At 44.7% G+C, this 15,949-nt stretch overlaps 1 protein-coding gene across 1 annotated transcript in view; it reads right to left on the bottom strand.

Moving 5' to 3' along the window:
- Positions 1-15,949, bottom strand: part of LOC143142571 (protein TANC1-like) — a 71,973-nt gene that overhangs the window by 8,658 nt on the left and 47,366 nt on the right. Inside the window, exons 9-21 of the mRNA XM_076303541.1 lie at positions 15,250-15,534; positions 13,940-14,103; positions 11,392-11,623; positions 10,425-10,591; positions 8,753-9,061; positions 8,062-8,393; positions 7,573-7,681; positions 6,877-6,999; positions 4,504-4,740; positions 3,974-4,159; positions 3,512-3,593; positions 613-746; positions 120-243 (exon numbers count right to left, since the gene is read on the bottom strand). Of these exons, the coding sequence (XP_076159656.1) occupies positions 120-243; positions 613-746; positions 3,512-3,593; positions 3,974-4,159; positions 4,504-4,740; positions 6,877-6,999; positions 7,573-7,681; positions 8,062-8,393; positions 8,753-9,061; positions 10,425-10,591; positions 11,392-11,623; positions 13,940-14,103; positions 15,250-15,534 (2,484 nt within the window). The remainder of the gene's footprint in view (positions 1-119; positions 244-612; positions 747-3,511; positions 3,594-3,973; positions 4,160-4,503; positions 4,741-6,876; positions 7,000-7,572; positions 7,682-8,061; positions 8,394-8,752; positions 9,062-10,424; positions 10,592-11,391; positions 11,624-13,939; positions 14,104-15,249; positions 15,535-15,949) is intronic.

The following is a 15,949-nucleotide window of genomic DNA, read 5'->3' as shown; positions in this document are numbered from 1 at the left end:
GAAAAAAGTAAAAAAACATCTGAAAAAATCCATCCAACATGGCACCCATTTTTGCAATGACAATCTGTCAATGTTCACACTGGTCACACACACATTGGAGTTATTTCATCTCGTCTCACCTTTGTCCAGCAGGAAGTTGGCAGTGCCCAGGTGGCCCTCGCTGGCCGCCACCATCAGCGGTGAGCGGCCATGTTTGTCACTGGTGCCCACGTCGGCTCCATGCTGCAACAGCAGCTCCACCACCTGACACAGAGGAAGAAGAGGATGGAGGAAGTCGAACGAGACAGCTGATGCATGAGCCATTATGGTCATCACTTTCTCTACAAATGCTTCTGTGCTGTCCAAGATACAGTAACTTTGGGGCACGCCTATGAATGTCAACAAACAGACTTAGGTTTCCTGACAGTCTTCCTTAAAACACTACTGAGGATTCCTTTGATATTGATTCACAGTTTTACAGTATGTCAGAGCAGTTAAAGTGAGAGGGTCAGGATGCTATTTCAGAGTTTTTGAGATTAGACTAACTGGGCCATTTTCTCACAAGTTCAAACCTGAGATGTGTGTCACCCAACCGAGTGAGAGCGTGAGTGAGTGTGAGTGTGTCCACCTCACCTGTGCGTGTCCGTATCTGACGGCGTTGAAAATGGGCGACACCCCCCTGCGGTTGGGTTGCGTTACCGAGGCGCCCTGGTCCAACAAGAATGAGCAGCCGTCCAGTTTGCCTCGGCCTGCTGCTGCAGTGAGAGCTGGGGATGGACAGAAGAGCTGGTCTTACGCTAACAGTCATAATGTCATTATGTTTCATGGTAAAATCAGAGAGGCAGCCCCAGCTATGGCGCAACTGGCTGGGGCACCTGCATCGTACGCCGGCGACCCGGGTTCGAATCCCGCTCCGTGGTCCTTTCCGGATCCCACCCTGACTCTCTCGAACTTGCTTCCTGTCATTCTCAACTATCCTATCACATTAAAGGTATAAAAAGCCCCAAAACATATACTTAAAAAAAAAAAATCAGAGAGGCAACAGGAATGCTATTGGCAGAGATTTTCTAATGAGAAGACACAGCACTCAAAAAATCCTCCATAGAAATGCATGGGGTGGCGCGACTGGCTGGGGCACCTGCATCGTACGCCGGCGACCCGGGTTCGATTCCCGCCCCGTGGTCCTTTCCGGATCCCACCCCGACTCTCTCCCACTCGCTTCCTGTCATTCTTCACTGTCCTGTCTCATTAAAGGCATAAAAAGGCCAAAAAATACTTAAAAAAAAAAAAAAAAAGAAATGCATGGGGTCAGTTTGTAACGCCAATATTTCAGTTGTCTACACATATTCCGCCCCTTCTGCGGCAAAAAAGTCAACATGTGAATGATTGATTCACATGATGATGATGATGACATTGTGCCAATCATGTGGTGTGTTTTTGTTGTGAATACATCGTGCCAATCGTGTTGAGATATCGCCGCTGGAGCAAGGTTGGTGTCGTCATGCCTTGCACACATGCATTTCTGCTAAAATAGATGCTTGATATTTGGCCAAAAAGCATACAATATGGCCGCCTAGAGTGGAAGCACTTGCCTAAAAGGACTTTCTATTGGTATCCCTGAATCCCCTGGTGCTCTTGGAGGGGAATTGATGATTCAGAAAGAAAGGAAAACATGATGTCCAAAGAAGAACTGCATCGTGTGGTTTCCGCAGCATGGCAGTCATACATCGTCCACATTGCAGATTCAAATTAGAACCCAAAATTGGCAAGAATACTTAAGAACACAGCAATAGCCATCAATGAAACAGATGCTCTGTGGGAAAATATGTCTCTAGGACTGATTCTCCTGGGCTTTGAAATCAGCAACTAATCGCTGCCCAAGAGACCACATAATCAGCCATGGGGCCCATGCACCATTTCTACTGTATCATGGGGCCCACATGGCAGAATGAGTGCTGGTGTGTGGGTCTAGAACAAAAACATTGTTCGTTTCTGCGGCTTTATAAACTACCAAAAGCTGGACAGAGAAAGTGGTGCCTTCTGTACTGACATGGTTCACACAGTTTACAGAGCCCAAAATCTACAGACGTCACGGCTGCTTACCTACGTCACTACTTCACCTGGCATTTTCACTCAGCCACTTGCCTCTCATGCCACCTGCAGCTACAACCCATCTCATTTAATTCAACACTGATGCTTTCACCTCAATCCCACCATGGCTTAATAACTGTAGCTGCTCAATCTGCGGAGTCAGCACAGCACAGCACGTCCTTGACCTTCACTCGCCAGCACTGACTGACAGCCAAATGCCAGAGGCTCTGACATTTACCAGGCCTGTAGATGTAGGAATTAAAGCCCTTGTGAAGTAAATACAAATGTAAATAAGTAAATAAATAAACAAAGAAGTAACTATAATGTGAAAGCCAACACCGGGGAAGCCTTTGATATTTGTCTGTCCTCACACAGCCTAATGGGCATTTGACCTCTGGGCTGGTGCCGGATCAGCTGGGCGGCAGATGGCCGTTTATTTACACAAGCCTCGACCGCTGAGTCAGAACCTCCGAACGGAGCAGTGCAGGGTCCTCGACACGCGACGTGACGTGACAGTGCCACACCCATCCCCTGTCACCCAGGTCTGACTGAATAGCAGCTTCTCCTCTCGCCTGGGCTGCTCTCTTAAAAGCCTTCAAATGAGCAAGTGTGAGCGCAGCCTGGATGAGTCTCCCATGTGAGACAGTCACAGCGTCTGAGTAATCACCAAGCGTAATCACACATGACGAGTTTACAGCACTGCTTACGCAACGGAGCTGCTGGTCCTGATGCTGCTGCTGCTGTCAAATGTCGCACTAGAGTTTGTGGAATCCAACACAAATACCATGCATGTACACAACTGAAGTACCATAAACTGTCAGAACAAAATTAAATTCTATCAAAAATAGAATATGTAAAGACAAACTAATTCCTCGCAGGTCAATAAAAGAAAACTGTAACCAGTACAGTGCAATAAAAGAAGCATAGAAGTACAGTAAGTAGCTCAATCATAAAATAACAATATTTAGCTTACCTGCAAAAGGTATGTACTTCTGCAGTAACTAACATCCACAGTACAAATATCATGTACTATGCTGGATACTGGTCAGTCAAGACAAACCTCTAGCAATTTCATTGCTGGACACAAATGCTGTATTTGGTCAGCTTGTTATTTATAAACGAATTAATGCAATGAACTATTGGACAACCAAATGATTAAAAGAAAATTCAGCTCTATTTATAAACAAAAATATTGCCGTTATCTGTTTTAACAGACAACAGATTTGATGTTAGAGGTCCTCATAGTTTGTTTTTTCTCTGATGGCAGTAACTTCATACAGACTGGAATTTCATTATCATTTTTCTCAGAGGATGTCTTTTTTTATATATTAGAGGCTCGAAGGTGCGAAGCATATTGACAGATATTTTGAACAGTGTCCTGAGTAACTATCACTGACCCATCTTTTAATGGCTGTTTCCATAAACCATGAAGTTTTCTTACCGGTCTCTCCCCACAGAGAGTCATATCCATCAATCTGAACTCTCAGGTCATCCTCAGTCATGGCCAGCAAGCTCTTCACCACCTGTACGACCACCAACAACGTCAGCAATCAAAACAATCATTTTACACTGCAATTCTACCCTAGTCTAAAATGAGTCTTTGATTTTGCCCATTTGAATGAAATATTTACATTGTTATTTTAAATATTTAAATATTACATTGTTATGTTAAGCTCTAATATATTTTCACTGTCTACCTATGATAAAACACAGAAACTAAGTTTGTGACTGTGTTGAGAACAGTTTACGTAAATATACAGTTAGGCTTACACTTAGAATTAGAGTAGGAGTCCAGGTTAGTACTATGTAATGATATACCGGTACATACTTATCCTATGAGAAGTACATAGTTACATTACTACCTACTCTATTACATTGTAATACGCACTCTAACTCTGCCTACCGGGGTGTGTCCCATGCTGGACGCTGCTATGAGAGCCTGCTGCAGGGCCTTAGTCCTGGGGCCGGTGGACTCCTGGGGGTCAGATGGGGCCCAGGGCTGCTCCAGGAGGAACCGTATGATGTCAGGGTGACCCCTGAGAGCGGCATGGACCAGCGCACACTGGCCACTCTTATCCACATGCTCCACCTGTGGACACGGGGCAGGAGCCGGGGGGGGGCAGGTTAACTCAAGTCAAGAGCCGTAAGATTTGATTTGAGAAGTATAGCACAGTGTCATTTTGTTTTGATATACTGTAGTAAGTCATATACAGTACTTTAGATCAGTATACAGTACAATGGTACTTTAATAGATAATAGATAATACTGATAGATTTTGTATAGATAAGGGTAGATGCTACTCTAATAGATAATACAACGTGATATTATTTAATAAAGAATATATAAATTATATTCTTTAGATGCATTATTATTGTTTTTAGGTGTATTGTCATTGTTCATTGTGTACAGAACATGACCCATCTGACAGCCCACCTTCGCTCCTTTCTTGCAGAGCAGGGTGACCACCTCCTGGTGTCCAGCGGCAGAGGCGTAACAGAGGGGGGTCATGCCGCTCTCCGCCACCCCGTCCACGGGCGCCCCGAATTCCAGGAGCAGAGCCACCATCTCCAGGTGACCCAGGTGGGCCTGCACACACAGCACCGTGGAGCCACCCTGCACCTCCGTCCGGTAGCACACGTTCGCCCCGCCCAGGATCAACAGACGACTCACCTGAGAGAGAACAGGGGAGATGTTACGGTGAGAAGGTGTGTGTGTGTGTGTGTGTGTGTGTATGTGTGTGTGTGTGTGTGTGTGTGTGTGTACATGCATGTGTCTGTGAGTGTGTGCGTGTATGTATATGCAAGTATTTTCTTACATGTCCCTGTCTGTACGTCTGTATGATTATATATGCCTATATTTCTGGGTGTCCATATTAGTCTCATCGAATGGTGAAAATGGTGAGGTCAGACTGAACAGTCTCCCAACAGGCCAGCCCTCTCAAAATAAGAAGGATGAGGGAGGTTGTGATCAAAACAGTCCCAAAATATAATCATGTCCTAATATAAGCCATGCAGGATGTGGAGAAGACAACTAAATGTTTATGTGAGCTTGAGTGGATGTGTGTTTTAAGAAGTGTGTGTGTGTGTGTGTTTATCAGTACCATCTCCAGTCCTGTAAGGAGAAAGAGAGAAATATGGTCGCTCCTCCTGCGTCTGTGACCCTGTGTGTAGGGAGGACATGCTGCTCTGACTCTGGGCTGATTGAGTTAGCCTGCCGCTAATGAAAGAGCTCAGAGGAAATGGACCGGCTTTTTCAAGCCTCACGAGCATCCATCCTCTCTATTGCTGAGCTCAGGGCCACAGAGGGTCTGGACGAGTAAACAAATAAACACACAGATACACATACACAGACACACGTACACACACACACACACACACACACACACACACACACACACACACACACACTCCTGAATGCCAGGCACAGCCCTGCCCATGAAGGCACCCTGTTTCTACCTTTTGTCCCCCCAACACACAACTCCCGTCCCCCCAACACACACTTCAGACAGAGACACACACACACTCACTCACACACACACACACACACACACACACTGCTGCTGCAGCTATGCAGCGATCACACAGTCATGGTTTCTCATATTCCTCACATCTCCACCTCCTCCCTTCCCCACATCCCTATGTTCTTCACCTCTCCACATCCCCCCTTCCCCACATCCCTCTGTTCTTCTCTAGCAATCAGATCTGTGCGTCAGACATTAAATACCAGGACTGAATGGACATATCGGGTGTCTGTTTAATGCTTTAAGACTGAGGGACGGTCATTTTATTGTTGATACACTGACTGTTGAGTGGATGAATGGGTTCATTCATTCATTCATTCACATATACACACTCCCAAGCAAACAACTTTAAGACTCATCAAGTAAAACAAACTCTTTTCCTCTCTCTCTGTCTCACACACACACACACACACACACACACACACACACACACACACACACATATATGCAACCCTTTCAATTTCCGGTTATTACCAAATTCTATAAACATCTGCTTCTTGTGGGTCTAGAATATCACTCTAAAGCAGGAGAAACTCATCTTCAGTTTAAAAAAGGCAGACACTGATTGCATCCCTTAACATGACAATGATCTTTTTGAATGTGAATGTGAACATGATCTTTTTGTTAAAATACCAAGAGCATTAATTAATTCATATTCCATCTGCCAACACAATGACATATTATTAGATACTGCAGACTTGCATACCAGAATTAATTGCCATGCTAGACTGCTCTGTTTCATATACTAATTCCTCCAGAACAGATGACATTAAGTCTACTGGGGATGCAGCTGAATTCTGCATAGGAAACAAAGGAAACAGGCTAGAACAGACTAAAGATAATTTGAAATGCTAACATTTTCACTGACAGATCATCAACAACTGAACAAGATAATAATTTGACAGAAACAGGCAACTGAAAAGGTTTTCTAATACGAGTGTGTGGTTTTTTAGTAAAGGGAATGAGAACTGTCTAGATAAATCATCATTTTTATAGTTCATAAACGTGTGTGTGTGTGTGTGTGTGTGTGGGTGTGTGTGTGTGTGTGTGTGTACATGTCAAGTCAAGTCAAGTCAAGTCAAGTCAGATTTATTTGTATAGCGCATTTAACATGCACAGAGTGCAACCCAGTTGTGTGTATGTGTGGTGCGTCTGTGTGTGTGTGCGTGCGTGCATGTGTGTGTGTACATGTGTGTGTGTGTGGTGCGTCTGCGAGTGTGAGTGTGAGTGTGTGTGTGTGTGTGTGTGTGTGTACGGTGCTAGTGCAAGTGAGAGGTTGTGATCACCTTGACATTGGGTGTGTAGAGGTTCCTGAGGGAGCCAAGGGCAGCAGAGAGGCCATCAGTACTACAGCTCACCCACAGAGCTTGCAGCACACTGGAGGACACGCCCGTCTTCTTACTCAGGCCCTGAGAGGGAGAGAGATGGAGGGATACAGCGGGATTGGGAGAGAGTGTGAGAAGAGGAGGGACATATAGGAAAAATAGAGAGAGAGAGAGAGAGAGGACAGAAGAAGAAAAAAAGAGGGAGAAGGAGGAAGTTATAAATACAACCCTGCAGCCAGTGGGCCACACAGTTCTGCTCATGTCATTAGCCTCTAACCATATGCGCTATACGCCCTGGATGTGGCCAGAGGGATGGGTTTCAGTACATGCATGTAGACGTATGCGTGTGTGTGTGTGTGTGTGTGTGTGTGTGTGTATGTGTGTGTGTGTGTGTGCGTGTGTATGTGTGTGTGTGTGTGTGTGTGTGTGTGTGTGTGTGTGTGTGTGTGCGTGTGTGTGTATGTGTGTGTGTGTGTGTGCGTGTGTATGTGTGTGTGTGTGTGTGTGTGTGTGTGTGTGTGTGTGTGTGTGTGTGTGTGTGTGTGTGTGAAAAATAAAGATAGAGTAACTGAGTCTGTACCTGTGGCCACTATCTATGTGTGTGTTCCGGCGTAGCCTTGTAAGTGTGTATGCGTGCAGTGCTGTGTGTGTATGAACCTTAAATATGTGAGCTTTAAGGATGTGGTGGCCCAGCTCCATGGTTTGCTGGCGGTTGAGTTTGCCCTCCTGGCGAGACAGCATGAAGGCCATGAGGGCATGACCACTCCTGAGGAAGAATAAACATCACCATCATCATCATCATCACCACCACCACCATCATCATCATCATGCCCACTCCTGAGGAAGAATAAACATAATCATCATCATCATCATCATTATCATCACCATCAACTTCTTCACCATCAACTTCTTCTTCTTGACTTTAAATCATCATTACCTGCAAATCCATCAACTCCTGATCTGCTAATGACATTGTTGTTTATTATTGATATTCTCCTTATTATAGTCTGACCATCACCTTAATTTGCTCCCTATTAAATGTTACGTTTTATATTGTTTAGTATTTGTATGTCGCTTTGGACAAAGGCGTAACCACAACCATAACCATAGTCATGATCTTCATCACCCTCCCCTGCCCGTCCTCACCTGGGGTCGCACAGGAAGTCCGTGCTCTCGCCGTCGGCCCTCCACACCAGCCACTCGCGGAAGGACGGGTGGCAGAACATGCGCGTGCGGTCCCGCCGCACCACCAGGAACGGGGCCAGTGTCTCCATGCGCTGCTGGAAGTCGGCCCAGTCCATGGAGCCGTGCGCCTGCCCGGCGTTCAGCGCCCGGAACAGCTGCTCGTCCGAGAGCGGGTGCAGCGATGCCAGTGCCACGCTCAGCACCGGCGCCACCCGCTGGAAGGCCGCCGTGCCGCCGCAGAAGCGCAGGTTGCACTGGAGCAGGTAGAGCTCAGACAGCGAGACGGGCACCACCTACAAACCAAATCAGACTGTTTACAAAGCGCCTTTCGCTTCTCAACATAAAAGTGTCATCCTCATTTGATGCAATATTTTTATTAGCCCAATGTTTTGTATGAGAGTGCAATGAAACTTCGTTCTTTGTTTGAAGTCTTCAATTAGTCAGTCAGCACCTCAGCAAGATGTGACTTTGATTAGTTTGTACAAGGTGCAACAACAGTGCAAAAGCACAGAGAAATGTAATCATTGTGATACAAAACACAACTGGCTGGCAGTGTAGAAATATCAATGAGTAAAGAGTCCAAATAAAACCAAGAAGGTCAAATGAATTGATATGATGCAGGGCTAAAATGTTGAGATTATATATATACAACCTTGAAGCTGGAGCTCTTGGTGACCAGGTGTCCGCGCTCAAAAAGGTCCAGTGCCAGCTTCAGGTAGAGGAAGGAGCCCTGGCTGCGGCCGACCAGGTGAGTGGCCAGGCGGGAGGTTGAGGAGGAGGAGGAGGAGGAGGAAGAGGTGGACGAGGGATCGGAGCGCCCATTGGATGCCACGTTGGCGCCGATGGAGGGGCTGGTGTCCATACGCTGGAGCACATAGGTGCTCAGGTCAGCAGCAAGATCCTTGTTGCTGTGGACATCATCCAAGGAGATCTTGGGGAAGGGCAGCAGGCTAGTGACCTCCTGGGGAAAGGGTTGGGGGGTGGAGAGAAGGGTTGGAGGGGTCACGTCTTTGTGCAAACACAGAAACACACACACACACACATTCCTACTTTCCTTCAAAATATTCCAAACTGTCCAACGCACACACACACACACACACACACACACACACACACACACACACACACACACACATACACACACACACACACACTTCTCTTATCTGAAGTCCTCCAAAAAATCAATACATCATTATCCTTCAATCTCAGACACAGCAGGCTGACAAAGCAAGCTGGGATCAAAGCCCTCCCGCCTCTCAGGTAAGATGAGAGCCAATCTCAAAGAACAAAGGCACATGAAAAGAGGATTAAGAAGCCAAGATAAAGAAACAGGCAGAGATAAAGACAAAGTTAGATAGGAGCGCATAACCATAGGTGAGATTCTAAGGACAGTATATACTGTATCTCTCTCTCTCTCTCTCTCTCTGTGTGTGTGTGTGTGTGTGTGTGTCTGTGTGTGTAAAAGAGACAGAAAGGCAGTGGACAAACACTGTAATATACAGCTTCTACAAAGACACAGCCACCACACGATCCTCCTTCAAGATCAATGTAAAAAAAAAACAACACCGCTAACACCGGTGTTATTTCATAGCATGGCACAAAAAAAAAATCAGTGACAAAGACACAGAAGTGGCGATCTACTGCATGTGCTCTCTGTTGTGCAACTGCCACCCGTGCTGGCTCCCACCCACATCCGTAATGGCCGCCCATAACCAACTGCAGATTAATGAGCGCTGGGAGCAGGCAGCTGCCCTGGTGTCACACTTTAACCTGTCAGAGCCGTAAAGCAAACTCATTACCCTATTACTAAATGGCATCCCAAAGGCACAGATCAATGCATTAAGTTATGGGCTAAGCAACAGATTAGAATAGAGGTCAAGCACACAAAATACATTTTACAACCCCCAAAGAGCCTACAGCATTCACCCTATACTAATCTATAGGCTAACCATATATCATTGAAATGATGTAAAGATGTTACATTAGATATTAACTAAACAGATTTAGGAGTTTATGGCAAACCAAGGCATATGGCAAAAATGTATATTGTATGACAATAATGACCTATTGGTGATGAAACTACTTTGTGGCTCCATAAAAGCAACCTTTAAGTCTACAGGTTACACTACCATACAAACATCATACAAAGGTAAAAAATTAAATTCAAGAATTCCTGAAATTCATTTAAATAGGAACAGTCACACATGGTAAAGTTCAGTAAAAAAGAAAATCTTGTACAAGAGTGATGTGGTGTTCATATGAATGACAGATCATTGAGTGCTTTACTAAAATTATTTTCTTCTGAGTGTGTAGTGGTCACTCACCACGTGACTGATCCTGACCGTGACCACCAGCTTGAGCCAGGAAGGGAACTTGGAGATGACCTTGGTGAGGAAGGAGGCGATGGTGTCACCGTAGTCTGGCTTGTGGAACTCGGCCTCGTTCAGACCGTCCACCAGGATGATGTAATCCTCCTCCGCAATCTTCCTCTCTGCATGGTGACCAGGAGAGAGAGTGAATGAGCGAGACTTCCTATAGAGATCTGATATCAATGGCACTTAGGTTTCCTTAGTTCTTTGACAATCTCCCTGTTGAGTGTTCCATCACCAGCCTGTACTCCTGAATCTCCAGCGCTACATCAATCAGTGACATTCAGAGGCAAATTGACGACACTTTGCTTTGTTACTTTGCAGGCTTGTTGATGAAAACCACTATCCTCAGCCTTGCTCTGCAGAGGTAGAGGCCAGCGAAGCCTGAAGCAAACTAATCACAGCAACCAATGGAGATGTACTGGGAAGATCTTGAGAACCTGAACTTGAGAACATGAATGCATGTGTGCATGTGTTAATTCACACGTGTTTGTGTGTGTGTGTGTGTGTGTGTGTGTGTGTGTGTGTGTGTGTGTGTGTGTGTGTGTGTGTGTGTGTGTGTGTGTGTGTGTGTGTGTGTGTGTGTGTGTGTGTGTGTGTGTGTGTGTGTGTGAAATCATTGCCCTCATTTTTGGTAGTTTAGGCCATGTGCAGAAGATGTGTGTACGAGGTCTGCAGATCTGTGGACTACATAAGAACAAGGCCAACAAAAACTGACAAGATATTGCTCTGTATCAGCAGTAATTGGTAGCCTATGGAGGCATAGGTGCCACCTTTACCCCTAATGTGCATTATGGACTGGGATATTGTCTGCTGTTGTACACCTTTCTGTCAAATTTGGATTATGCCATGATATATGCTTATCTTCTAATCCAAATAAAGAATTTAAATGTGTGTGTGTGTGTGCTTGAGCGAGACCTACCTTTCCTCAGGTTGGCCAGTGGCTCCAGCACGCCCCGTCTGAAGGCGGCCACGGGGTCCTGCACGCAGGAGCGCAGGCTGAGGAGGCCCTGGAGCTGCGGCTCCCGTAGGAGCTGCTCCCTGTAGGCGCCCAGCTGCGGAGAGCGGCATAGCAGCGCGGCCACACTGTGCACAAACTCGGGCACCAGGCACGTGTAGGTGTTATCGGCCTGGCAGTAGTGGTAGGCCACCACCTGGGAGGAGAACGATAAGTTGCATTAGCACCATTGGCTGCAAGAGTTAGTGCTAATGACTAGTTATACTATAGCATTAAACTATAGCATTAAATATCAACATCATTGCAGAGTTGGTGCTAACCCTTAGTGATAGCATTAAACATCAACATCACTTCAGGAGTTAGTGCTAGCCATTAGTGGTAATATTAATCTTTGTAATACGTCCCTTAGGTAGTATTATCTGTTACAAAATAACTGCATTAACTGCACAAAAATAACTGCAATCACAATGCAATGAAACTGCACTGTACTTCTGAAAAATTGCAGTTGTTTTTTTCCCATAACTGCGATTATGTTTTGTAAAAGAACTCCTGGCTTTTGTTCTGGGAACAAACTACAATTTTTTTAAGCCATTGTAGTGTAGAACATTTTGAAATCTGTAATGACAAATTATCATAATGGCCACATTATACTAATATATCACTGGATTCTGACTGTCAATGCAATGCATAACAAGATCGGCTATCTACCATAACCTGTTTACACATGATGTCAGGCTTGTGATGGGAAATGCTAGGATAGCATCACTTATCAGTAGTGATTTTGTTAAAATATATATATTTTTTTATATTTATATTCATTCTTCTTACAACTGGCTCTGTGCTGATACACTTCTGCAGCTGCTGCTTCTGCTTTGGCATCATCTGTTGGACTGCATTCTAATAAACCTTTTTAATTTTAAAATTGGATGGCAAGACAAAGGCACAGTACAGCCTCTGAAAGAGTGAGTCTTTCTTCTCCAAAATATCTCTCATCTTTTCATATAAAGCTTTTCCACTGCATGCTGTGCTAACACATTTTAAATATGGATTTTGCTATGCAGAGCAAGCCTGCATTGATTTACAGTCGAAGTGAGTCGAGAGTCAGTAGGGAAGAAAGACTGAACAGAGAGATGGAGATGAGGGATTTGGGGGAGGAGAGGAAGAGGAAGAGGATGAGACAGATGGAGGAATGGAGTGAGAGACGAGAAGAAAAGAAAGAGAAAAGGCATAGAAAGGAAGAAAAGGAAGAGGGAAGTGAAAGGAGAGAGGGAAAGAGATGAGAGGATGAGATGGATGCAGGGAGTGAGAGACAAGAGAATGGAAGAGATGAAAAGACAAATAAGGGCAAACAAAAAAAGCAAGGGAAATGGGAAAGAAGGAAAGAAAGAAAGAAAGAGAGAAATGTGTAAAAGAAAGAGATAGATGAAGATAGCTGGAGAAAGAGATGATGAGGGCGACAGATGGAGAGTGGGGTGGTGGACTGAGAGAGATAGACCCAATACAAGCAGGTGGGTGGGAGAGAAGGAGAATGCTTCAGCTTACAATTAAGCTCAGCTCTCCGTCTCATGTTCCAGACACACACACACACACACACACATACAGCTGTATACACACACACACACACACACACACACACATACACAAACACAAACACACACAAACATGCAGACTGTTCCTCGCCTAACACAGTACTCATTAAAATGCACAGTCACTTCTTTTGACAGCGCAGAAGCAAGTAAAAGCTGCACGATCGAGAGTTAAAGCCACTCAAAGATAATCAAAAAATGTTCACAAGTAAGAAATGGGGAGCCACGTCAAGTGTAAATCACTCTTACTCTCTGAAGATGGATACTCCAATTATGTCTTTATGGAAAAACAAAAAAGAACCCAATGTACAAAAATACCTGAGATCCATCAATAGATTTAAAACAGTCATTCACAGTACATCATGTTAGCCTTTGTGCAAGATTTTTGTCACGCATGCTACACTGCAAGGTGGGCTTTTTGTTAGCATCCAAACATGTATGAAAGTTTATTATATTAAGTATTTAAGCATTTAGTTGACACACTTCAATAACGACTTACAGAGAACCAATTGCAGGGACAGTCGCACTAGAGCAACTTTAAGCACTTTGGGGCACAACGGTAGCAGTCGGTTCAACCCACATTTTTCTGGCATTCCACTTGGATGCCCAGATCACCACTCCAAAGTGAAAGTGTTTTGCTTGAGAGACAAGGTCACTCAAAACGTGATGTGAATCACATATGTCCAATGTGAGTGTGTCTCATACTGTCTAAGTGTCTAGAGGTGTTTTGTAAGGACCCTTTGGCTGCCCTGGGATGTACCTGCTAATGAAATGCGTGTGGGAGTAGTCAATATGTATGGGAACAGCTTTGGCATTTTGAATCTTGGACAGTAATGTTGGCTGTCTCATTGAATGTGTGTGTGTGTGTGTGTGTGTGTGTGTGTGTGTGTGTGTGTGTGTGTGTGTGTGTGTGTGTGTGTGTGTACCTTGCTGGCCAGTCGTTTGGCTGCCTCCTCTCGGTGTCTCTGCAGTTCTGGAGTGCCTGGGCAACTGCTGCTCCTGAGGGGGGTACTGTGGGCGGTGCCAGAGGCAGAGGTTGTACCCTGATTGGCCGAGTGACTGAGGGATGGAGCCCCACTGAGATTCCCACCTGTAGGTGTTACATAGGTGTTTTGCATGTACATTTTCCATTCATAATATGTGTATTTGATCTGTGGATAGTTGCAGCAATGATGTGCACTTACTTTTCAGTAAGTGTGTGCGTGTGTGTGCGTGTGTGTTAGGGGTGGGCGATATATATCGTCTGCGATAATATTGTGATTGTTGTTTTAATGATGTGCAAATTTACATTATCGAGTATTTAAATTACTTATGGGGAAATAACACCCGAAATCAGGCATTGAAACCTCATACATTCACTAAATCCAGGAGGTGTATGAGAGAAGCCCCTGGCTGCTGCAGAGCAAGTGTCACATGATCGCTAGTGGGTCCACGTTGTCACACGCACGCCTAATGTTTATTTTGTGCAGCTAGACTACTTGGGATTTTGTGCGGCTACTTCTGTTAAAGTAGCATTGATGAGACAGTCACGTTTTTTCCTACATGGTATTATATGAAGGCCTTTGAGTATTTTAATAGTCAGTTGTAAGCAAAGATCTCTTCTCATGTAACCCTTTTGTAAATGGACTGAAGTTTGGTCTAAATATCTACGTTTATCGATTATGCTAACCGTTAGTATCTCTATGGGATTTCTCATATACTGTACATTAGCCATAAGCTAACGCATTAGTTTCTATTCTGTAACTTGGAATGCTAACCTACATGATTGCTCTTAAACAAAACATCGAAGGAAATAACTGAGATGCACTCTGTTGGTCTGCTTCATTTTACAGTGAATCCTTAAAGGTTTTTGAAAGGAACTTCAGCTTCAGAATTTCTCATGTCATTGCCACACACTCTAGTGGGGGCAAAATTGGAATGTGTCAGAGTGACAATGCATTGGTTGATTTGGTTAAAAAGTCACAGGTTAGGTTATTGGTTATTATTGTATTGATGCTACTTGTAATGAGCTGTAAAGCGACTCAGACTTTTTACAAAAAATTTTCTAAAGGATTTCGACTAATTATCGTTATCGTCAAAATCACAAAAAATAGAGATATTATTTTTTGTCCATATCATTGTGTGCCTATGTGTGCGTGTGTGTGCGTGTGCGTGCGTGCGTGTGTGTGCGTGTGTGTGTGTGTGTGTGTTTGTGTGTGTTTGTGTGCCTATGTGTGTGTGTTGTGCAGTTTCTCACTCTTAGGCGATGCCCCAGGGCTGGTGGAGGCAATCTGTCTCATCCTGCCGCCATGGCAACTGAGGGCCACCAGCCTGGACACGATGGCCGTCTTGCCGAAACCCACGTTGCCCAAGATGACTGCCCCGCGGCCCTTCCCGCTCTCACCCTCTTCCCTCAGCCCGTCCTCCAGCTGCTGGAACAGCCAATCACGGCCCACAAACACCGTATCCATGGTAACACTGGGCACCTCGAATAGGAGTGGCTTCAGCATAATCTCTGCGGGCTTGTAAGGAGTGAAGCGGGCTGAAAGAAAAAGAGAGAGAAAACACACTCAAAAACACACTTCCAGGAAATACGCATATATAACACACACGTATAACACACACACACACACACACACACACACACACACACACACACACACACACACACACACACACACACATACACAGAGAGACACACAGACACACACACTGTTTGTATTAATTATTAATATTTCATACTCTCATTCTTTCAGATGTTGACCCAAGGTGAACATAACATCCTAATAAGATTCATATCCATATACATAGGGATTGGGTGGGTCAAATAAGCGACACCCTTAAAAAAACGCTTCCTCTTCAGCTTTTCAAATACATTATGTATTTTGGCTGGACCTTTATTTTGACACTTTTCACAATGAATATAATTTCCTGTTCATGAAATATACATTGTATAA

Source organism: Alosa pseudoharengus, unplaced genomic scaffold, assembly GCF_046254945.1.
Source record: "Alosa pseudoharengus isolate Yale_2024_CS ecotype anadromous, Long Island Sound unplaced genomic scaffold, YU_APseudo_1.1 YU_APseudo_1.1_scf_24, whole genome shotgun sequence".
In the NCBI taxonomy this organism is placed as follows: Eukaryota; Metazoa; Chordata; class Actinopteri; order Clupeiformes; family Clupeidae; genus Alosa; species Alosa pseudoharengus.
This window is presented reverse-complemented; position numbering and strand designations above follow the sequence as displayed.